The 24571-nt window shown below is 38.2% G+C and overlaps 1 protein-coding gene across 5 annotated transcripts in view; it reads right to left on the reverse strand.

The window, feature by feature from the left end:
- The window catches only part of KCNQ5 (potassium voltage-gated channel subfamily Q member 5), a 272002-nt gene that overhangs the window by 57559 nt on the left and 189872 nt on the right, over positions 1–24571 (reverse strand). For all 5 annotated transcript variants that reach the window (XM_053938763.1, XM_053938761.1, XM_053938760.1 and 2 more), the window contains exon 3: positions 8858–8984. In XM_053938763.1, the coding sequence (XP_053794738.1) occupies positions 8858–8984 (127 nt within the window). The remainder of the gene's footprint in view (positions 1–8857; positions 8985–24571) is intronic.

The raw sequence follows: 24571 nt of genomic DNA on the forward strand, positions 1-24571 counted from the left end.
TGCTGTGGCTGCTGCCCAGATGGTCACATACATGCATGGGGGCACCAGAACTGCAAGGGTGAAAGTGAGTGGCTTCCTTTACACCATTTAGGACCTTCCATAGGTTGATGGAAAATGGATCTGATGATCAACTTCCTTGGATCTGTTATTGACAGCAATATCAAATATCACAAAAGGACAAAGCTCAATTTCCAGAGCTATAAGCACAGGCTTTAAGATTAAAAAATGTAATTTTTCTTTAATGGGAAACAACAGATTATGGGCACCTGGTGCTTAAGTGCTAGTTATGGGAGGAAATTAATATGTGCAGGAGTTGCCCAAATTGCCACCTAGAAATATGCAAATATTTTGATTTAGCCCTATTAAACTTGAGATACAAATGCTGTAACTCAGTTACACAGTGTAACAATACTGTTACATTGTCAAATCCTTCCTAACTGCTGTATTTACTACAGCAGGTGTAAAAAGAAGGAATCAAAACCTGTATTTTTCTCTCTTATACACAAGCCTTTTCCTAATGTAGCAGTTGGAATGTAACCATTTGAGGCATGATCATAAAAATAGAGATTTCCTGCAACTCCCACTGGACTACTGTGCCCATCAGTCACTTCAGCAGTGCTGGTGGCAACATGCAGTTCCTTGAAGGGATGTCAAAGAATGGAAACATCTGTGGAAGCTGCATTTTTTCAAGCTTTGTGATCTCTAACAAGCTAGTGGCAAGGCTGGATGAAGACATCTGGCAATCAATTTGATTCTATTGAGTGTATCTATTGTGGCCAAAGCTTATGTTTAAAGCTGTCAGCATTGACAGTTAACAAATTAAAGCTGAGTAGATGCCAGAGGACTGCATGTGAAGAAATAAACACTACCTCTAAAGCAACTGAAAAAGTCTGTGTTTCTAAACAACAATACAGTCAAGAACAATGAAACTACTGTTCTTAGCCAACTGCACCAACAACCCTTTTCCTGGAGACCTCACTCACACAGGGGTGACCTGAAGAGAAATAAATTAGTCTTCAGCAAAGAGAGCAATAAAATCACAACATTCAGCAGTTATGAGAGAGATAATTATGAACTAAAAGAAGAAAAGAAATGGAAATATGAAATAGCAGCATGTTGCCTGCTCATATGCTGCAGGGTGAGTGAAAAAAGAAATGTTATCTGTGCAAAAGAATTGGTGAAAGTGGACTTAATACAGGTAATCATGAACAAGGTAGTTTTCCACAATACAATACCTAGAGATGTCTAGAGACTGAACATTAGGAGGTATTTATTTAGAGAGTGGATTGTCAAACATGGCAAGAGGCTTCCTACAGAAGTGGTCAATGTCCCTTGAATATCAGTATTTAAGAGGCATTTGTATAAGATCCTTAATAACATGCTTAAGACTTTTGGTCAGCCTTGAACTGGCTAGGTAATTGGACTAAATGATCACTGTAGCTCTCTTCCAACTGAAATCTTCTTTCCTTTTCCTTTTCCTTTTCCCCTTTTCCTTTTCCTTTTCCTTTTCCTTTTCCTTTTCCTTTCCTTTTCCTTTTCCTTTTCCTTTTCCTTTCCTTTTCCTTTTCCTTTTCCTTTTCCTTTTCTCTTTATAATTTCTCAATATGTTTCCCATAGTTGCTTTCAAATACCTCTGGAAAGATTCCTGCAGTAAATGCCAATGCAATTACTCCACTTAGACCCCTTCTAGTGTTTCCATTTGGGCTGACAGGGGTGTGGCTTGGACACCATGAGAGAAAGCAGGATTTGATTGACTGATACTTGTGAGAGAGTTAATCATGCTCAAACAATCAGATTGACAGTGATCTAATGTTTCACACTAAAGTATGAGCATTCAAATTTATGGTAACATGCTGACAAAGCACTCTTGAATAATTATGGGCATATTAGTAATATAGGAGATACACTGAAAGTGTCTTTTGAAGTAAAGCAACACTGCTTTACATTCACAGTCCTGTGAGAGGCTACATGAGTGCCAAGGGCACTCATGTAATGAATTTAAGTAATGGGCAGTTGCAAAATCCCAAATAGTGAACACCTAGTCTAATAGGATTGTTTTGGACCAATATAAAAATATTCCTAAAGTTTCAAGATTTCTGCCTGCAAAGCATAATTCACTGTTGCAAAAGCAGAACTTGTCCAAAGAAGCAATTCTTCTCAGAGAGAAGCTACAGGCAAGAGCTGACCATGATCTGAAATGAGAGTTACACAGAATGTCACACACTGAAGCAGCTGATCTGCAGCACAACATCTGGAAAGAAGCTAAGAAAGCTGAGAATTTTATTGCATATCAGTTATGCTCTCATATGTTGTTCACGTCATTAAAAAATATAATTTTTTTTAGATGCTGAGAGTGACAAAATTTGAAAAAGAAACCATTTTACTACTTTTGAGACTCCATACACTCAAGTAGGCAGATAAGTGGATTTGGCACAATCCTGTCTACCTCTAATTTTCACACCAGTGTTTATACTAATAACTACTTAATTTTGAATTGGCAAACTTACACATACTTATGATATCTGAGAAACTATCTTGTCCATGGATATGATAGGAATTCAGCATAGTAAGGCAAGATATGAACATCAAATCAAATAAAGGCAGACTATGAATATAAAGGTATTTGTCTAAGCAACTTCATATTCTGGGTATCTCTAGTAGCAAGAAGTTTAAAGCCAGTCCCTAAACAATGTGAACAAAACTGAATATACAGACTTTAACCAGAAAAGGTTGATTGCTTCTTGTTCTGTCAGTTGCTTCCCTCCTTATCATACATTTCCATGCTCATAAACAGCACTGGAATTGCTATGATACACTTTTATATTACATAATATTTTATAATAGATAGCATTTAATATCATATTATTATTATGATCATCATCCTTATCTTTAACATTACTGTTATCCTTATAATTACCCTTATGATTATACTACAATGTATTTTCTGAGATTCAGATATGAGAGACAAATAATAATTTGAAAGACTGCTTAAATCATATACACAATCTGTGTGAGAATGGTCAGGAGCCTCATTATTTCTAAATAATATGACTGTGATATTTCACTTTAGGACACTTTCCTAACAAAAGAGAACTGAATTAGCAATTGCTAAACATTTCAGTGCAGGTACTGAGTTGTATTAATCTTGTTCAAAATGGACAATGACTTCATGCTTAAGAAAATATCTTTATAGCTTTCTAATGCAGGAATTCTATTATTACAAATAAATTCTTTTTAATAAAATGTCCTTGTCTTTTAGCAGCCCTTCTATCACAACTCTGTCTCTTTAGTCTTCATGTCCCAGGTTGCCCAGTTCATGGCAGGGGCTCATCTACTCTGTGTCACAAACACAACAGTGACACTAGTGTAAGATCAAAAAACCACAGCATGAACAAACCCAGGCTGCTGAATTCTCTAGCTCATACCAGAAAGAAACTCCAGTGTGAGCTGCATTGTACCAAACTAGATTTCCTTTGAATAGCAGACATACAACTTCTAGAAAGAGGAGATCAGAGCCTGATGTCTTTAATCCCAGCAAATGTTACCTTACCCAGCAGCAAGGGTAGCAGTCACCAAAAGTAAGTGTGAAAGGATAAGGCCCATAGATGATATTAAACAGACATTCTTTTTCCTACATGTTTCTAAAAACTACATTGCCAGAACTGTCAAACATGAAGTTATGCTACTAAATATTCGTTTTAAAAACCTACATAATTTGGGACCAATCTCACCATAAGAGCATCTCTGTTCATGGCACAGAATTATGGCTGCTGAAGTTACCTGAGGAAATTTGGATTTGAAATCTAAATACTACTACTACTACTATTGCTACTACTACTGCTATTATTATCAGAGTACTTTCTGGAGTGAAGTGGGCAGAGTGTGTCTAAGATGAGTTAAAGTTTGGCTGGCAGAAGGTCCCCAGAAGTGAAATTTGCTGTAACCTTTTTTCCTAGGATTTATAATGAGATGTGATGTCTTCTTGGTCAAGGATATACTTAATTACAGACCATCTCTGGGTTATTTAGAGTTCAAATTACACTGGAAAGGGGCTGTTTATATTGTTTATCATGAGCAGCAGATTTACCATCTGTCTGTACTTAAACTATATAATGTGTCTAAACACCAAGGTGACAGACACATAATGTGTCATTACACAAATATATTGAAATAATTCAAATTAAATGTCCAGAAGATCTTGTAACACACTAGATATGGATTTGTTTATAAAGGTTTGACAAAAGTGCCACATGATGGTTCATTACCACCCTAATTAATGAAAAATAGATCCAGTAATAAGCAACAGTCACTGCTATCACTTAATGCTCTGAAACAAGGTTTGCCAGCTATGAAGTTCAAGGGCCTGATTACAGATAATGGACTTAAGCTTCCTGTTGGGAATTTGCTCATTCTGCAGCCTCAACAAAATTTGAACTTTTGACATTTCCATCATGCTGTAGCTTGACTAGAGGTAAAACAGAAGCAGCTGTGGTGAAACTGCTAATGGACTAACTGAAATATATGAAATCTTTCACTCGCCTGGACCACCAGGAAGTGTAGTTGCCCTGGAGAAATGTAATATTACTAGAAGTAGGATCAAATTTAAAGTGAAGAGGAGGGGCAGGCACTGCTCTCTTCTCTGTGGTGACAGTGACAGGACCTGAAGGAATGGCCTGAAGTTGTGTCAGGGGAGGTTTAGGGTGGATATCAGGAAAAGTTTCTTCACCCAGAGGGTGGCTGGGCCCTGGAACAGGCTCCCCAGGGAAGTGGCCACAGGTCCAAGCCCAACAGAGTTCAAGAAGTGTTTGCACAGTACTCTCAGGCACAGGGTGTGACTCAGTGGTGGTCCTGTGCAGTGCCAAGAGTTGGACTTTGATGATCCCTGTGGGCCAACTCAGGATATTCTATGATTCTGTGTTAAAAATTCACTTGCTCTTGTTGGGCTTTCTCACATAGGAGTTCCAAAGTCTCTTACAGAGTCAGTGGAGTGAAAGAGATTCCTCTGAAAGCTCATTGGACTTCAGACATGCAGGTGAGGCCAGCAGGATCTTACTCTTCTGACGAAGAGTTTGCTGTTTATTATTCCTAAATATGTTTACAGTGCCCCAAGTGGAAGTTGCCCTCACACACTGAGATCTCACTGTTATGGTAAATCTTCTGATACACATAGGGGAGTGGCCAGAAGTTTAATTTTGTCAGGTAACATACCACCATCTGGGAGCCCATTGCCAGAGGAAGGACAATGGACTTTTCATGTATTTCAGTGTCCCCAAATGGCTTTACAGGGAATGGATGCAATATATCTTCCCAGTTAGACTTGTCCTCTTTTCTTTTCAGGATTTTCAGTGAGCTAAGGCACAGGCATCAAGTTCTTCCTGCTTTGTCAGCATCCTTGATCTCCAGAAGCTCCAGAGAGCAGTTGGAATATGCATTGCTTGGTTTGCTGCTCTTCTGAGCAATACAACACAACACTGTTCTGCAGTGCTAACAGCCAAGCCTCAGAGTGATATACCTGTGACATTGAAGATTTGCAGGGGTACATACATATTTAAGTACCTTACGTGCCTGTAAGGATGTGTTGCTATGCCCTTTATGTTATATACACAAGCTCATATACAATCAGAGAAAATGAGGAATGTCAGGTAACATAGGACAAAATACAAAGCAAGTTTTAATACTACACTGTTGTTCCCATTTTTACAGAAATAAATAAGGGTACAAAACTATCAAATAATTTGATAGATATAATTACTAACCTGGTAGCACACAATGATGCTCGATGAATTAATTTGTCAGAGTAGTGACATTGTAGGCACACTAACATAAACACAGAGCTTTGGCTCTGAATAATACTTCTCTGATTAGGTTATTAATGGAAAAAATAAAGGCTGTCTAAATGCTACCTTTGGGGCAATCTTCAAATTTGTTATTTCTAGCCCTTAGGCCACTGCCCTATGTGATTTGTGTTTAATCACAAAAATAATAATCAGGGAAAAGATCTGCCAGAGATATATAGCATGTTTAATTAACAGTAAACAGACTAAGTCTTCTAAAATATTATTGTTCCACTGTAACAATAAACGGAAAGAATAATTGAATGGATGACTAAGTAAATAATTAAAAGTAATAGGCTCAAACTGTCCATGGAATCTCTCTTAAGCACTGAATCTCCTTAGCACTGATTTCATTGAGTTCCCCCTGAAGCCATCTTTTCTCCAGGATGAACATGTACAGGTCCCTCAGCCTCTCCTCGCAGGGCAACTGCTCCAGCACTGATCATCCTCATGGCTACACTGAACTCACTCCCATTTTTTAAGGTCTTTCAGGTATGGTGTTGGAGGGGGAAAATGGGGTGCAGTGTCTTGGGTGTGGCCTAATGAGTGATGAGTAAAGGGAGATAATAATCTATGGACTGTGCTCTGGCTAACACAGCCACCTGACCTTTGCTGCTGCCTCACACTTTGCCATGACTGCAAATAACTACTTAATGTAGCAAGTGATGCAAGATGACTTTGTTTTTCTTGAAAAGACCAAATCTGGAAAGATGCTGAACATCAGAACATCAGAAACTCCCTTCTGGGACGCTGAAGTCCAGAAAAAGACTGAAGTCAGTCGATAGAAGAAGAGACATGCAGAACAGTCAATGGCAAGAAATTCAAGCTATTGGTTGAGTTTCCAGAAGCTGCACAACAAAGTTTCCTTTCCATCCAGTGCACCAGCATAGGAAGACATCCACATGCAATAGACTGTTGTCTACTAATTAATTCTGCTTGCAAGTGCTAGAGTTCCAAATGGGACAGAAAAGATGCTTTTAAGACCAGAGACTGCTTACATAAAAATAGATGAAATAAGAAGAGCAGGTGAATTTCAGAGAAAGGAGGAAATACCATAATCAAGAGAAGTAAACCGCCCCCCCCCACTTGAACTATTTCACCAACAGTAAGAGGGTAGATATGAGGGTAGATGCAAGTTGTAAGGAAAGCATAAAAATCTATACAATCCCCCTGTGAATCATAGAATTATTTAGGTTGGAAAGGACCTTTAAGATCATTGAGTCAAACTGCAAACCCAGCACTGGTAAGTTCACCCCTGAACTATGTCCCTAAGTACCACATCAACGTCATTTAAATATGCAGAATTTTGTACAAGGAAGAACTCCTGCATTCAGTTTTGCTGAGAATTAACACCTCAGAGTGAAGTTAATCACAAGTATAAAACTTGCCAGTTGAGTGGAGGCAGGAAAGGGAGGAGATACAAAAGCAGAATCAAACAAACTGCTAGTGTTTCTATACAATGGCATTTAGAAGAGTAGCAAAACAAGCACTCTGAGAAGTCAAATGGTTCTAGTAACTTCAAAATATTCAAAGGCTTTTTTAGTAAGTTCTAAATTGCCGTAGTAAGTTAATTTTACTAAATTAACAGTGGTGCTTTCTTACGATTGTGCCCTGACAAAACCTGACTACTGCTAAATTTCAAGTTGCACCATAAAATCTTGGAATAATGGCAAGTCTGGTTAAGGAGGGTAGCCATGTTCTGTGATTTCCACTTTCTGCTTGGCATGGAAATCTTGGGGCAAGCGTGTGACCTGGAAAGGTATCTACCCACCTCCCCTGCTGCCCAAAAATCCCAAATGCCTGTCCTGATACTTGCCCCTCTCCCACAGTTTCATAAAATAGCACAGATGGGGGGTTTCTTTCTGAGGGGGCGACAATCTGGGGTGGCTTCCCAGCTGCTCATGCACCTTTCTCCATTGCAGGAGTGGCTTAGTGGGATTTACCAGGGAATGAGGTGGAAGGAAAAAAAATCTGCTGTACACATCAGCCCTAACCAGTATACTGGTCTGCCATGCCAAGGAACACTGTGCAAGTCCTGTTTAGACCAGGATGGCATTCTTCTACTGCTTACACTGAAACCCATGTGTTTCATGGCTGTAGGCACATGACTCCATGTAGTAGCTGCTGTAGAGATGTATGGAGGAACATATTTCCTGCCCCTGTTGATCCATAAAGTTATATTGAGATATAGGCAGATGAAATTAAAGGCTGGAGAGAGGAAGGAAGTTGAGAGAGAAGTTGGGATATTGATATACTGGAGTTTCGCAGATGATCTATAAAAAGAATTTTCTCCAAACCATTAGAAAAATAAGAAATTATCAGATGAGTTTGGTCTTTGATTTCTGCCTTTATAGGAAACTGGTTTTCCTTTTCCTTTCCCCTTTTCAAAATAGGGTTTTTACTGGTTGAGAGTCTATTCACCATTGTAACAGACAAATTCTAGAGCAAAGAAGGGAAGGAATAGTGTCTTGAAATAGAAGTAAAAGAAATAATGAAGAAGATACTGTATCCTGTGCTAGTGTCACTGCAGAGCTGACATGTGGACTGTCATGCAGAGAACAGCAAGACAGGAAGCAGCAATGTTGTCAGAAGATGTCTCTAGGGAAGTCTTCAAACTTTCAGTGTCTGATCACAGAGGTTAAATAAAAAGAACATGATATGCACACATATGTGTGTGATGTCTATGCATGTATGTACAAGATGTAGTGTGTCCATTCAAAGATACATCTCTAATTTTCAATGAGATCAGCTCTCAACCCCTCATTTGTACAATATATAGGCCAGCTGTATGAGATTAATAGGAAAATGTCTTCTGGAGAACATAAGAAACATGGACTGAATGGTTTTTAGGGATGTCATGATTTATATCTAAAGAAACCCTGGACAGATGAGAGTTGACACAGCAATTCTGGACTTACAGCTGGTTGCTGTAAATGGAGTCTGATTCCAATAGTTTTCATTCAGAAACAAAACAGGAGAGGGAAGATGTTCATCTCAAAATAAGCTAGAGCTGGGACACTCACCTATTACACAGAATGGTTTCCTTGCAAAGCGCAGTCTTCCTTGCCATCCTCGGTATCGACAGCAGCACCCAGCAGACCAGATACGAATAATAAATTCCAAACCAAAGACAACAATCATGACAAATTCCTAAAAACGGCAAATAAGAAAAATGCCTGTTACAGATAACCAACACTTAAACATTAGGAAACTTATCACTTCTGTTTGTGTCTGACAATCCACCTTGAGCATCTGAATATCCCAAGCCCAACTTGGGATCCTGCTCCCCAGGATGGTTACACATCTACAAGCAGCACACAGTCCTCAGAGCTTCACAGTGAAAGGTCTAAGCCTAACCTGAATAACATTAAATATCAGCTAAGATTGGCTACTAAATATTTTCAAACACTGAATAATACACAAAAATATCAGAGCAAAATACTCAAAGGCTTTGGATATTGAGCATCAGAGCACAGGTAATTTACACAGCTAGTAAAAAATGTTCCATATTGACATGCATAAAATTAGTTCTTAAAAGTTTTGGGAGACATATTCTCATTGCTGCAACATACAGGTGAAGTAACTGGGATTATGAGTTTAGGAAATCAATCTGTTCCTAGCAGTAGGTTAAGGTACATGCAGGTGTAATTACATACAATGGCTATGTAATTGTTTGTAAGGCAATAAATTAATGCCCATCCTAGGCATAACTTTCCCTGGACAACCTGTGAATGAAAGCACTTAGAAATTTTGCCTTGCATGTTTGCCCTGCTTTTCTTTCTCATTGGAACCTTCTTTAAGACTGACTATTTTAAAAGCATCCACATGTATTTATGCAATATTTATTCTAAACCACTTTTCATTACAACCTTGAGGTCAACAGAGTTGCAGTAATAGAGCTTGGAGCACAATTCAGCTCCATAGCCAAAGGAAATCTGCAGCTCAATAATATGCAGTGATATAGTACATATGTACTGTATGGAATTACAAACTTAGATACTCTTCTGGAATACCAGTTTTGAAATGACAAAATAAAAATCTGTCTGTTCACAAAAGGTGACAAATACTTGATGGAGTTTCTTAAACAGCCCATCAAGAAGAAAAGGATGGAAGTCGTGTTTTATTTGAGAGCCCAATGTATTTCTGTGTCCAGAAGTAAGTTGTTCCTTGTCAGCCAATTAATTTATTATTCCTGCAGGATGAGGACTAGTGTGGTACCAGTAAGGAAGCACTGCAAATGAATTAAATAAAGGAATATTTGCAAGGGTAGGGTTGATGCAATATTGACTTTTCCCCAATAAACATTTTTAGACTGTGAGACCCTACAACTCTACAAGCCAACGTGTCAACTCAGGCATTAATTTACCTGAACAAATGGCATTATTAATGTTGTGCCATGTAATGGTTCTTTACTAGATTATAATTAGTGGCAGTCCACTGAAACACTGGGGAATTAATTGCTTTTGCTGTCATAGAACAATTTGAAAATACAGTATTCCTTCCTAAAACATTTAGGAAGCTTGTGTAGCTACATTACATTGAAAGCACTTTCAGAGCCTTCTTCAGTGTCTTCATTTTTGGTTTTGTACATCCCATATTGAATGCCTAAGTCACAAAAGTAGAATAAGATCCCTCTGCTAAAGCGTGGCTGAAAAAAATGCCATGTTTTTTTATTAGAAAATAACATGGGAAAATGTGTGTGATTGTTTAAGCTTTTTTTTTTATTCCACTACAAGAAACTTCAACTTAATTCCATGGGCAGTGTTATTGCACAACTTCAGAAGGGATTATGTACAAAACTGAAAAAGTTCTCCATATAGTAACAATAATTCCTAATAGTTGGCTATCCTGTGGTACATTTCCTTGTAGGAAATTCTGTGTAGGCCAAGAATAAAATGGACAGGAAGCCAACTGGACAAAAGGAAGAATATGCATTTTAGTTATTTAACTACCACTTTTATAGTGGTAGTTAAATCATGAATTGTCAAATCTGGTTTACACATTGTTAGATGATGCCTCTGAATTTATGAGGGTTGATGGCAGGTATCCAGGCCACTCCTGCATCTGATTCTCCTAAGGAAGTTTCTTCTTTGGGATAGGGTAAAAGATACTGAAGGAAAGGAGGTCTGAGAAGCATGAAAAATTCTTTGCTTCCAATACAATCTTTTTCTTGTTAAAACTTAATCACATTTCATTTGACTAAAGTTTGTTGTTACCCTGGAAAGCATACGGTGTGTGTACAATGGGCGATACGCTTTGTAAGTGCAGTGAAATTGTCCCAGGCATCTTCCAGAAGCTGATCCACACACAGGAGTGTGTCCTCTCCTGTACTCTGACCCTGGCAGGGCCTCTGATGGGGAGCTGGCAAGGACAAAAAGTACTTAATGATCCTGGAAGGACTAGCCCACAGCTTCAAGTCAGTTCAAATAGAATTGCAAAACTGCTGGTAGGAGCTGGAAAGAGGGAATTTTTTTTTAAAGTTTACTCTTCTGGTTCCTACCAGTGCTATGCAGTTTTGTATTTATCACCTGCACTATTGTTAGCCATTACTAGGTGCTATGCTTGCTCAGGGAGACAAAGATGAGAAAATTTATTGTGTGCTGAAAGCACATTTCTGAGAGCCTGTGTACTACATGGTGCGTTTGTGTGTTAGAGACAGAAATCAAATTTTTCTCTCACCCACAAACACTAAAGAGAAACGAAAAATATATACTAAATATACTAATATACTAAAAAGAGAAACTTTGTGGAGATACATCTATTTTGAGAGAGAAAAAGAGCAAGAAGATATTTTCTCAATTTTTTTTTTTGGTGGGTGGAGTTAGAGTGTAAGATTTTTATTGAGGAAACAATGTGAAATATCTCTGTTTATTCCTTGAGAAAAAGTTACCATTTCTAGAACCATTAGAAATTTATGCATGGTTATATCATCTCAAAATTAACTAAGGTCTCTACTACTTAAACAATTTTTTCTGGTACTTAAGCAATATAACAACTGTAGTTATATTGAGCTCAAATACAGTAAATACATCTCTGTGCACTGGGATGCTAAAAGACCTGCTGCTTTTAAAAATACTATATATGATTTTCTACCACCCATAACAAGTTTCTGTAGATTTTTAAGTACACTATAAGTTTTAAAAAAAGGAAAGACATTGAAGAAAATGTAGATGGAGTTTCACACTTACTTTTGCACTTACTGAAATAGTGACATTTCAAACTGATCTTTATATCCTAAAGACTCCTACTTCCTCTGAGAAAAAGATGATTTTGAAGGGAATAAATATAAAATCTATTAAAATCTAAAGGGAAAGGATTTTAAAAAAAAAAACATAATGTATTGAAACAAAACTCTTCCTAGTAGTACACACAACAGCTTTATTTTATTTTGGATTGGTTCAGGTCAAAACCAGAGACAGACAAATAATTCCACACTACTGTGTAAAAAATAATGTTTTAGTAGTCAGAGCACTCAGTCAAAATGTTAAGGCAAATCTCTGTCACAGTTAATACAGGCAGGGGAATGACATTATTTTTTCTTATGGCAGCTGTAAAGTTACAAGGTTTTTGGTTTTCTCTGGACAAAAATTGGAAGGATGCATCCCAAACAAAATCAGGATTTTAATTTTTTTTATATTTCATTTGGAAGGCTTATCGCCAACTTAAGCATAAATCTAGGCTTTGAAATAACTTGGGTTTAGTTTCTTAGCAATCGAAACAGAAGATCAGAACATAATTGGAAAGGCATGTGATGGAATAAATCATTAGACTTCGTGCTTTGTGGACTTGAAGACTGAAGAAATGATGCATTCCAAGTATCTTTGTCCTACATATAAAATAATGAAACATCATTAATTTTGAATTACTTATGAGAATGAGAAACAACATTTACATCAGAATGGGAAAATCTTGCACTGTTTATAAATCTGGCTCTCTTCAAAATTAAGCAAGGCTGCATTTGAACTGATGAGCAAGTTAAGATTTACTGGAAATCTAACCCTTTCCTTCCAAGGTAGAGCAGAGGTGCATTGGCCTTTGCCATTTCTTGCCTTTTCCCTATCTTGTCATTTTTTTTCCAATCACAGCTGCATTTGGCCTTACACCAGAGTTACCACAATCTGTCACTTTTTTGGCTGTCCAAGCTCACAGATAGCACCTCCCAGTAACCACTATGGCAGATGCATTGGTGCTTCAGACAGTGGAAAGTTTCTCTTCCTTCTCAAAGCACAGTTCATCCAAACTGATGACCTTTTCCTTCTGAAATGTTTTTGCACATACAGGTCCAGTTGTCATGGGGAACTGTGCACATGCAAGAGAAGCAAGGCTGACACACTTGGCTGACAAGGTTCAGTTGCTTTTGGCTAGCAGTGTACTCCTGAAGATTTTTACATCTGTGTGTGCCTGGGTTATTACACCACTGGAATAACGAGGGTCACACAGATGGCAGGAAAAGAAAATAAGAGGTCACCCAGAGCAAGGTTTATGTTAATAAAAGGTCCTGGAGGACTCTAATCAACAGGGTTGATGATTAAGAAAATCAAGCATACTTTGTACAATCCAGCACTCCACCCCCTCTTTTTTTTCCTCCTATCCAATTAAGATACATGATTTGTAGAAGTTGTTTACACTAATATGCTTCTCAGGCAATTTTTAATGATAAGGATTTCCTGAAGCATAACATTTTAAAAAAGAAAAAAAGTTTATATAATAGCTTTCTCACTCTTTAGCATAAGTGCTTATTAAAACTGAAAATAATTTGCTGATGATGAATCAGGTGCCTTCACTGTAGACCGTAACTTTGGGGAATTAAAGCCATTTTTGCAATAAGAAAATGACCAAAGTTGAGTACCCTCTGCTGATCTAGGATGCTTCAGGTTATTTTTCAATGTGTAAATGAGCTGAGGCTTGGATATAAGAAATCCACCCACAAGACAATGTCTCTGTTCTTATTTTAATTATATTTCTTGTACAGAAATGGTGATTTAAACTGTTCTAAAGGCTAATGAAGTAGCAAAACAGAGCTGCAGACTGTTGTGAGAAGCTGCCTCCCTTGAGCTCACAGGAGAACTGTGTTTGCAAATGACATTGTCAGAAGTTGGAGAAATGGACAAGAACAGACCAACTGAGCTTTAGTAGGGCCACAAGTGTTTCCCTTCTGAAGACATCTCTGCAGTGTAGCTGCACTGCAGATCCTTATCTGGTGTAAATCAGCGAGCCTCTCTACACTAACACAAGAGCAGAGCACGAGGAACAACGTCATCTGATACTGCTTGGGATATATCCCCTCTTCCCTAAAATCTCATAAACAGGCAAGTCCAGTGTTTCCAAATCCGGGAAGCCCAGTGTTTCCAAATCATTTTGAAAGGAGGGAGAATAAACATGTTCTCATACTTTAATTTATGGCTGACTGGTTTAAGTATGTCACCAGCTGCTGAAATATCTTCATGGTGACACATGAATACTTGATACTATCCAAATAGCAATGCTTTATTACTCATAGTCAAAGATTGTTTTATCATTCACTTAAAGCAAGAACAGAACACCTCAGCTTATCAACAACATGCATCTCTAAAGCCAAAAAATCCCCTTCTACTGATTCCAGGTACTAAGCTCTAAAGCTGGGCTGTACACTTTGGAGATATTGCCATTGGGTGTGAGGGGAAGCACAATACTAGTCTGTCTCAATGAAACTTGACAAATGCCTGGGCTTTAAATAGTTATGATGCAGATAGCTGATGTAGGACTACAGGCAATTGTGTTATACTGACTGTTTTCCAGATTAAAACAAGCAGGTAAGAATATGTGCATGGTTTAAAATCATGGTAAATTTGAACACATTTGTGTTATTCCTGGTTCAGCACTAAAAAGAGGAGATTGATCTAAACAGCTAACAAGCATATCTTGGTGTGCATACATACACTTAAGAAAATAATGTTTTAATTCTTTCCAACTGCAGTTGAACAGAGGGAGAGACAGCCATAAGTCTGAAAACATAACCCAGAATAGAACCTATTAGTGGCATATAAATCACAACCAAAGACTTCACTTCAGCTCCCAGTGCAATACACAATAAGCATGAAGTGAAATTTATGCACCTTTGTATCATTTATCAATTTTATAATGGATGTGATACTTTTAGAGCACTTGATTTTCCATATTATGATTAAGAATTTCCATGTAGATTCTACATTAAAAAGAGGATTATTGAGAAATCAATTTTGTGCCTTTTACTCAAATACACAGCTACAAATCTATTGATATAATATTAAAATCCCAGTTATATACATGATGTCTACTATCCAACTCTCTTCTAGCTTTTAGTGTCTATACTTGACATGGCACTCATCAGTCATGCATCTTCTTTATTCCTTTGCAAGAGAAAAAAGCTGTGAATTTTTATTTCAAATAAAACCAGTTTTGAATCAGATAGTACAACCCCGCAGCAGAATTACACAGATGCCATTTATTTATGTTTTTCATAATGTCTTATAAAGACAAGTATTTACCGTGTCAGACACAGTGTGTGATTCCTACCACTGAAACTGTGCTGACCTTCCTCAGCATGCTCTGCCTCCCCAGACCAGCAGACTCACTTCACATCACCATTATGGGCCAACTGCTGAAGACCTGCTGGTGCCAGAGGAACGAGTGCCACAGGGCTGCACTGGCCATTGTGGTTACTGCAACTACCATGTGGGCAATTTGCAATTTGTACATGTGAGCAAACAGATCCCAAAACTCCTTCTGGTGGACATGGTTCTTCTAGGGAACTCTGATGATCACCCTCTTTCAAACTGGGAAACGGGCAATGAGAAACACTGACTTTTCCACGTCTATCCTGCTCTTTCCCAGATGCTGCATCACCTTTAAACAGTGTTTTCCAGCCATTTGCACTCACTGCCTTGTGCCATACCATTTGTTTATATGTCAGGTGCAATTACACATCTAAGAGAATTCCTTAAAGGAGATGATAGCATAAAAGTCATGTCATAGAACAATTTTCTACTTTCCAAAAAAAGTAGAAAATTATTACCCTTCCCTGTGTTTGTTCAGATTTTCTTTCTCTTTAGTGAGATATCAGTGGTAAATGGTCTAATTTTGGTTTTAAATTTATCCTCATATTGAAAACAAAGAAGTTCTGTACAGCTGTACCCAGGCCTTTGTACTTCCTTTGTGATTTCTTCACACATTTTTTTCTGCTATACTCACATTTCTGATGTCACATTAGAGGCAGGCTTTCAAGCACATGCCTTTGTAGCAACACAGATCCAAAATATTCCTTTTGAAATGTTTGTGAAGAATTTTGTATCTTTTCTCTGGCCAAAACAAGTATAGAACAGGCATCAGAACTCTGAATCCTTCTATGCCCTGGCATCCCTATTGATTTTGTATTGATGCAAGGGGTTTAGGCTAATTGTTATGGCTGATCACGTGTATGTGAATTAACTGATAACATCTGACATGCTGTACTGCAGAGTAGGACAGCATGTTCATTCTTTTTCTTCTTTGGCCTTAGCATGTTTGGAGTTGTTAAATGCCGGAGATTCTGCAAATGATATCTGCAAAGTTCTTTTTAAAAATTACTTCTCGCAATTTTCCAATTGTCAAAGCTCATTAGGAGAGCTTCCCTAGGTGTTCATCTGTGCATGTTTTAACCACTGGGAGACCTAAGTGCATCTTGGTTGATATGTTGTACTGGTAACTGAAATGTTACCAGTACCAAAAATTTACAGAAAACCACTTTAGGAAAGTGTTTTCTGACAGTTTCCAACTTTTTTCAAACTGGTCTTGGTAGGCACTCAACCCAATCAGCCAAAATCCTGTTTACGCGTTTAGTTTCTCAAAAATATCACCTCATCAAATATTCTGCTTCTTGGACAAGTATTTGGTCACAATATTTTTATTCAGTTCCTTAAGTTCTGTGAAAAATTTGACTCAGTCCCCCTTTTTTAGTCAAATAACTGAATTTTGAGAGCCAGTATACCAAGCCTTGTGTTTCACACATCATACCATTGGCTGACTGTTTTGCAGTTTTTCCTAATACATTTTTCCAGGCTTATGGAATTTTGGTCTCTTGGGAAAAAAAAATAAAAATCTTTGTGACCCATACATTTCCTGTGATCATATCTTCATAAGGTACAATTAGCCAATTCCTGTCTGGTTCAGATGTGACACCAAAGTTATTATTATTGTCCTGATCATAACATTCACTCTTTCCTTAGGAAGCCCTTCATAGAAGCCTAAAAGTCTAAAATAGCCAGTATTTATTTGCTAATTCACTTTGTAACTCACCCACAACTCAGGGTCCTCAGGACTGAACTTAGTTCCACTGTGTGTCTGTGTATTTACCATCACCTTCACTTTAGGTGGATATTTTCATTATAGGTATGTCTACTCTGGATTCTTACAGATTTTTTGTTTGTTTGTTTTTGCCTGTATTTCAATACTTATTTCACAGAATCACAAAATCACAGAATAAGCTGAATCAGAAGGGACCCAAAAGCACCATTGAGTCCAACTCTTGGCCCTGCACAGCAACACCCCTAAGAGTCACACCCTGTGCCTGAGAGCATTGTCCAAATGCTTCTTGTACTCTGTCAGGCTGGTGCTGTGATCCCTTCCTGGGGAGCTGTTCCAGTGCCCAATCACCCTCTGGGTGAAGAAACCTTTTCCTGATATCCAACCTAAACCTCCCTGACACAACTTCAGGCCCTTCCCTTGGGTCCTGTCACTGTCACCACAGAGAAGAGATCAGTGCCTGCCCCTCCTCTTCCCCTCACGAGGAAGTTCTCACTACAGTGAGGTCTCCCCTCAGTCCCCTCTCCTCCAGGCTGAACAGATCAAGTGCTCTCAGCTGCTCCTCACATGGCTTCCCCTCAAGGCCTTTCACCATTCTCACTGCCTTCCTTTGGACACTCCCTAACAGGTTTATGTCTTTTTTATATTGCAGTGCCCAAAACCATCCCCAGAACTCGAGGTGAGGCTACTCCAGTGCAGAGCAGTGATGTCTTGAGTTTTAGCTTTTATATTTTTCAGATTCTCTACTGCCTTAGTGTGTGACTCTGAACTTCATATAAAGCATTAGCAAGTTCTCTTCACAGTTTAGTTAGACAAAACAATCCTTTTTCAGCCTGAGAGCCAAGGACACCATTGCAAATTTGGGCCTAAAAAGTATAAACAACAGTGAATTGAAGAAAGCAAACTGGGAGGATGGGACTTCATAACCTGAAGCCATAATTTGACAACCCAATATGTAAATGGACCAGAACTTATAGTTGTCCATCTTGGGCAGAGCCCTGGCCAGGCTCTTGTGCCTAAGGTGTATCCTTTGAAGGCCTTTTAATAAATACCTACTTTATTCTTTTTATTCTGTCTAACCTCTGTTCCAGGTAGCCTCTTTGGGCACCAGAAGAGCAGGACAATGCCCTCCCTTGCCCAGCTGGTGATGCTGGGCCTGATGCCCCCCAGGACAGGGTTGGCTCTCCTGGCTCCAGGGCACTGCTGATTCATGTTCAACTTAGCATCACCCAGGTCCTTTTCCATGGCACTGCTTTCCAGCATCCCATTCTCCAGTCTGTCCATACATCCAGGCTTGCCCATCCCAGGTGCAGAATCTGGCACTTTCCCTTACTGAACTTCATGTGCTTGGTGATTGCCCAGCCTTTCATTTGTCAAGGTCTCTCTGCAGGGCCTCCCTGCCTTTAAGGGAGTCAAAACTACTCCCCATTTTGCATCATCTGCAAATTTGCTCGGTATCCCTTTCCAGTCCTGCCTCCAAGTCATTTATGAAGATGTTGAAGAGTGCAGGGCTGGTGATGGAGCCCTGTGGGGCCTTTCTAGTGACAGGTCACCAGTCTGATGTCACCCCATTCACTACAACTCTTAGTGCCCAATCCATGAGCTGGTTGCTCACCCATTGCATGGTGTGTTTACCCAGCTGTGTGCTGGACGTTTGCTTGAATTCAGTTTTTTAAACTGAATCTTGCGAACAGATTTCTCCTGTCACTTGAGGAAAGTTCTCATTTTGACTGCAGCAAGCTGTGTTTTCACATGCTTTGTCATGTCTCTGCAAAGGGATGGAGTGGTTTGCAGCTTTTCTGTGTTACTCAGATGCTGGATTTTCCCTACATTTCCAAACAGCTTTCATATCACTGATGTGCTGCCTTCTTCAGCACTGTTTTCCTTTTGACATTTAATGGTTTGTAGAATTTTTTTCCTTACATGTTATTTTTAACCATGTACTTTGGCTTTCCTCTGGGGACATATTCTGCATTTCCATTTGGCAAATCAATATTTCCCTGACAAAGGTCAGGTCTGAATTTCTGATAGAGAGTTTGATATCTATCCATTTTTACTGTTGCAATCTAAACTGTTTCTTGCCTGTTTTAAGAAGGTAGCTCTTGATCTCCATCTCAAACTCTGACATGAAGCCAATAAATTTCAATATTGCAGGATCTAGCATAAATTATTACAGATCTACATCTGCAGAAAATATTACACTTATTCCTTGGAGGTGATTTCCCATGCTACCTTGTTATCACTTAAAGTGATAAAACAAGAAAGACATGTAATGGGAAGAGCACTTGTGTAAGGAATGTTGCTTACTTGTCCTTAAAGGAAGTCCAGGACAGCTGGTTTGGTTTTTTAGCACAATGTGTTGATCAACCTAAAAGAAGATATGCTTTCCCCTCCTCAAAGAATTAAATCCTTACTGATCTGAAGCCTGCCACCCCATCACTGACATTTAATCCTCCCCATTTTGCCCATTTATATAGGAACTGATAACAATAACATAAATTAGTGTAATGTGCCTATTTAGAAATTCAACACTGGCTTTCTTACTATAGGTTAGCCATTTTAATATGAAAATTGTACTACTTCATGAACTTGTTACATTTATCACTGCTTGTGGTTTTGCTATTTCCATTCTTCTTTCTTCATTGCATATTACCACCCATTTCTCTATACCTGCCCTGTTCATTCAGAGGAATGGAAAACAATTTTGTGGATGGCATTTCATCCACCAGCCACCAGTGATCCTAACATTGCACATCAAATGCAGATGTCTTGTTAAACACAACTGATTGGTAGTTCTGCTCTGGCAGTGACAAAATCTCTCTTGCCTTCTACTGCATTTGCTCCTGAATGCACTCAAGGTAACTGTTCAGTGTTATCCTATCTTCTTCAAGTGATTCAGTTATAAGACTATTTTTCCCTGACTGTAGATCACATATGCAGTTTTAATAATCTTTAGTCATCAAACCCATTTAAGCTTTCCCAGTAGAACCTAATATATTGCAGTTTTAATTACAATGGAAAAATTATTCTGTTCAGTGTGTGATTTTCAATCTTTTCTTTACAAAGGTAATTTCTGCTTAATACAGAAGAATAAAAGAAGGGACAAAACATTGCTAATAATATAATCAATCCCAGAACCATATCAATAATGCCAGGATTGAGACATCTTTGTTCTCTGGTCTGTTGAAGTGTACATTGTTGACAATATATAGATACCTTCTGCTGACAATATATAGATATCTCGAGAGTTTTTATGTGCAGTGCTGTGTTATATTGTTAGGAAATAATTTTTATTGTTACTTTCATCTCTTTCTCCATAGCTACAGTGTGTACTTGTTTGTTAGAGAGCTTTGATGGTTGGTTGGAAGTGCCAACACTGCCTTCTGAGAGAAGAATTAAGCTTTGAGGACAGCCACTGTTTATAATAACGCCATCTTTTAATTTATATTTTTGCTTTCTGTCAGACTTCCTCATCATAACTTTTAATTTCAGCAAAGTGGGTCCAGCATTTAAATTTCCAGTGGAAAGTCTGTTCTGTTTCTACACAAAGATTCACAAGCAGTTGTGATGAACTCTTGTCCAAATTTTTGTAACAACAGTCAGCTCTGACTTGGTCAAATCTGTATACATAATAGGAGAGCATCAATTTAAACAGCAAAGATGTGAAGATATTAATTTTTGTATGGTAAGAGTATTTTCAAAGTTAACAAGTAGTTTCTTATGACATGTTTGAATTGCTTTTTGCTTGTGTTATTATAATATTAGTGTACATGAATCCAAACATGAAAACATGAAGGTTTTGACCTTATCCACATTATATTTCCTCTCTTATTCTGTCTTTGATAACATCAGTGTTATATGCCTAATGAAATTTTTCAGAGATTTCTATGACAAATTTTGAAATTTCAAAGCTAAGATTTGATTCAGAAAATAAAACACTAGGAATTCTCAAGTATTTCTCAAGAAATACAGATTTTGAGTTTTGACAAACTCACTGATGTTTTAGCTCAGGAATCAATTAATCTGTTTTTTTCAGAAGAAGACTCAACAAAATTCCAGTCATATTGTTTATACCTTATTGTTAGAAAAGTATCTATAATTCAAATCTTTCAAGATAATTTTTTCTTTTTATGCCTTGGTAGCTGGTCCTATAGAGCCATCATTAAGTCCTTTTTTGGGTCTGGTGGTCTTTTATCCAAGCATGGCAAGAGGATTCAAGTGCTGGTACAACCTAAACTGAAAAATGCTATTTTTTTTTTCTTTCATTGAGCACTATCCATCCCCTTTTTTAAAATCCACTCTGGCCAGCTTTACAATGCTGTAGCAGATTTGTATGATTACTTTCCCATGAATGGAATTACTTTCTAGCAGAGATAAATTGAATATATGCTTACCTGCTATGGGGCAGCTATACACTATGTTTTTAAATCAGTGCGCATCCTCTTTCTTTTATGCAAAAATATCAGGAGGAAAAAATCCTGGTAAGATATTAATTGCTAGAAGCACTTGGTAGACTCTCCTTTTGGGTTCATGTAAGTACATGGAGAAACCAGCTTCATCCTGTGTATGCTGTCTGCTTTTACGTTTTTGAGAGCTATTTCTGCCTGAAGAATGTCTAGAGTACATTTTCAGAGGCCTTTATTCTACAAATCTGGGTACAGCTTTCTACACCAGCCATTTTCAGAGAAAAACACAAAACAGATTTGATAAAACCAGTCCTGCAGAAATTCACTTGCGCTTTTCGATCTACCCATTTTGATTAAAAATTAAAATTACCAAAAAAAAAAAAAGTGATGCTTTCTCACTTCAAATAAAAATTACTTTTTTCCCCTATAACCTCAATCTGAGTTTTAAGCCAAAAGTTCTAAGATAATCAAATACACAAATAATATTTTATGCCAGGTCAAATGAAGCATTAAACTGATCCAAGACATTTTTTTTTACTTCTCAATTAGTCAAATCTTCCTGGGTCAACTCAAATTATTTTATTAGTTTTCTTGCATTGACAGCAAACAAACAGAAGTGAACCAGAAATTCACATAACTTTCAGCTTTACTTGAAAATGAACTTAAAATATAGAGAGTTTGGTCAAGAGAGTGAATGACCGCCAGTTCCAGATAATACTCCTTCTTGGCTATCTTCCCCAAAAGATTTGATTTTGCCTTCACAGCCTTAGTTTTACTCCCCTTGTGTTTATTATTTGATAAAGTGCTAGCAAATGTACTTGTAGATCAGCAATACACTAAAGATTATTTTCTTGCTGTGTTAGTTGGATTCTTAAGCTGCTTGTGGTTTATTTTGATGCTGAAGTAGATTTTTATCCTGCTGCCTGTCTGGTATATATCACTGCTACAAGTCAAGTCCCAGAAGTTGTGTGCACAGATGAAGCTAAAGCATGATTTTCATTGTGAAGTTTTATCTGATGATCTCCTCCTGGTTGCTCTTATTATTTATAGACACAAGTCTAAGCAAATTAATTACTGATTCAACAATCCAACATTTACCGTGTTTAACATGCACTTAACTTATCTGCATGACTTTCATGTTAAGCACAACATTCAAATATTCAAGGCGTTTCTCTTGACAGGTTTCCTGATAAGGAGAAGAAGCCTTGGAACAGAGTAGCTGTCTCTGGTAGCAGAGCTCAGGCATTTCTGCAGCCCAGATGAGTTCATTAACCTCTGCTGAAGCTCAGAAGCCCTCAGCTGTTACTGCTTTCCTAAACAATGATTTGCTTTGAGCTATCACAAATTGCATGTTTCTGAGAGAGTATTTGGGATGCAGTGATTAGGAGATATGTTCTCTGCTCCCTTGTAAGGCACAGCTCGGGCAGATAAATGGAATTGACTGATTGGAGAAGAATAATCTTCTCAGCTCCTCTGGCCTTTCTGAGAAGGAGGAAAAGGTTTGCTCAGCTCATCTACACTTCCCTCTTTAATCTCCCTGTGTAATTGTGAATAGCTGCAATATGTCAGAAGCCACAGGTGCCAGTGCACACAGCAGCTCAGGTATTAAGTTGAAGGAACATTACATTAGCTTTTTAGCCAATTAACATGGCTGTAGGGGAGACCATCTGGAATAAATCTGCAAAACAAACAGTTCACAGAAACCCAGCAGGCAGCTCTATGGATTGTTATATTTGTACAGTACCTCATTAGAAAATAAACATATATCTTCTATTTCAAGCACAAAGCACAAAGAGTATTAAACCAGATCTAATAGGTAATACAGCTGTCTTACTAAATGACACATTTGGAAGCACTGTGTGAATCACTGCAAGCAAAAGGTTGTGAAAACTCTAGTGACTGCAGTTAGGTGTTAATGTAGAAATGTATTTTCCTCTTGGTTTGAGGTTGCAAAAGTTTGTTTTGATAACATACCTGTTAATAACATGTTAATATCAGCTACTGATTCAGTATGTAGAGAAGGAACAAACCATGTATCAGCAAACTGCAATAAAGCAGTCAGCTTTAGCCTGCTTATGGAACTTCATACTTTGCTGTGTTTATATTTTTCTCCATTAGAGACCCACAGCAGGAGATGCAAAATTCGCTGGCACTAGGTTTATTCCTGCCAAGATTTGCTGAACACAGTAGGCTTTATTATAGAAATGCTGGATGAGGCTAGTATTGATCCTTCAGGGATCAACCATCCACCCTCTTCCTCCTTGCGTCCTATTCCGTGTTCAGAGGATACCATGCGATGTACAATCAGAACAGTTAAGATGGACAAAGCTCTTCTTTGAAGCCATAGCAGCAAAAACCACTGAAGTTTCCCCCAGCAGACACTGAGCAGCTCTGCTCAGCTGATGAACACTTCTGCAAGGACTGGTGTACCAGCAACCAGAGCTCACCACACCTCTGCCCAGGCTGGGAGCAAGGCCAGGCTTTCACAGAGCCCCTGCACATTGTGGCTCCTGTGAGACCCATGGCACAGTACAGGGAACCAGCCAGCTGAAGAATCAGCAGTGCTAAGTGTACCAACACAATCAACAAATATGTGGCTCATGGGAAGTGTATATTTTATGTCAGAACAAATGGTATTTCTGTGACCAATTTGCATAAGTATACAGGAAAGCAGATTACTTGTCACAAAAGCCTCTTCTATTACAAATAGGGTATTTTCAGACTAATCAGATTTTCCTGTTTTCTCTACCAAAAAATCTTAGCAATTACTAGTGTACCAGGTACAATCATATAACTAGGTGCAGAACATTCAAACAGACTTCCATTTACCAGGTGTTGCTCAGATTTGTAAATAATAGGTCTAGGTATGCATGTAGGTTTAAATTTTTAGCTGTTTTAATGCCACCTGATCTTTTCTCCAGGGAAAGAAAAAGCACTAATGTGGCTAGGAAGAAAAATGCAACATTTAGCATGGCTCTCCATAATTAGCCCTGCTAAGAAAGCATCCAATGGAGCAAAACACCACACACCTGC

The sequence above is a fragment of the Vidua chalybeata genome, chromosome 3, assembly GCF_026979565.1.
Source record: "Vidua chalybeata isolate OUT-0048 chromosome 3, bVidCha1 merged haplotype, whole genome shotgun sequence".
Taxonomy (NCBI): Eukaryota; Metazoa; Chordata; class Aves; order Passeriformes; family Viduidae; genus Vidua; species Vidua chalybeata.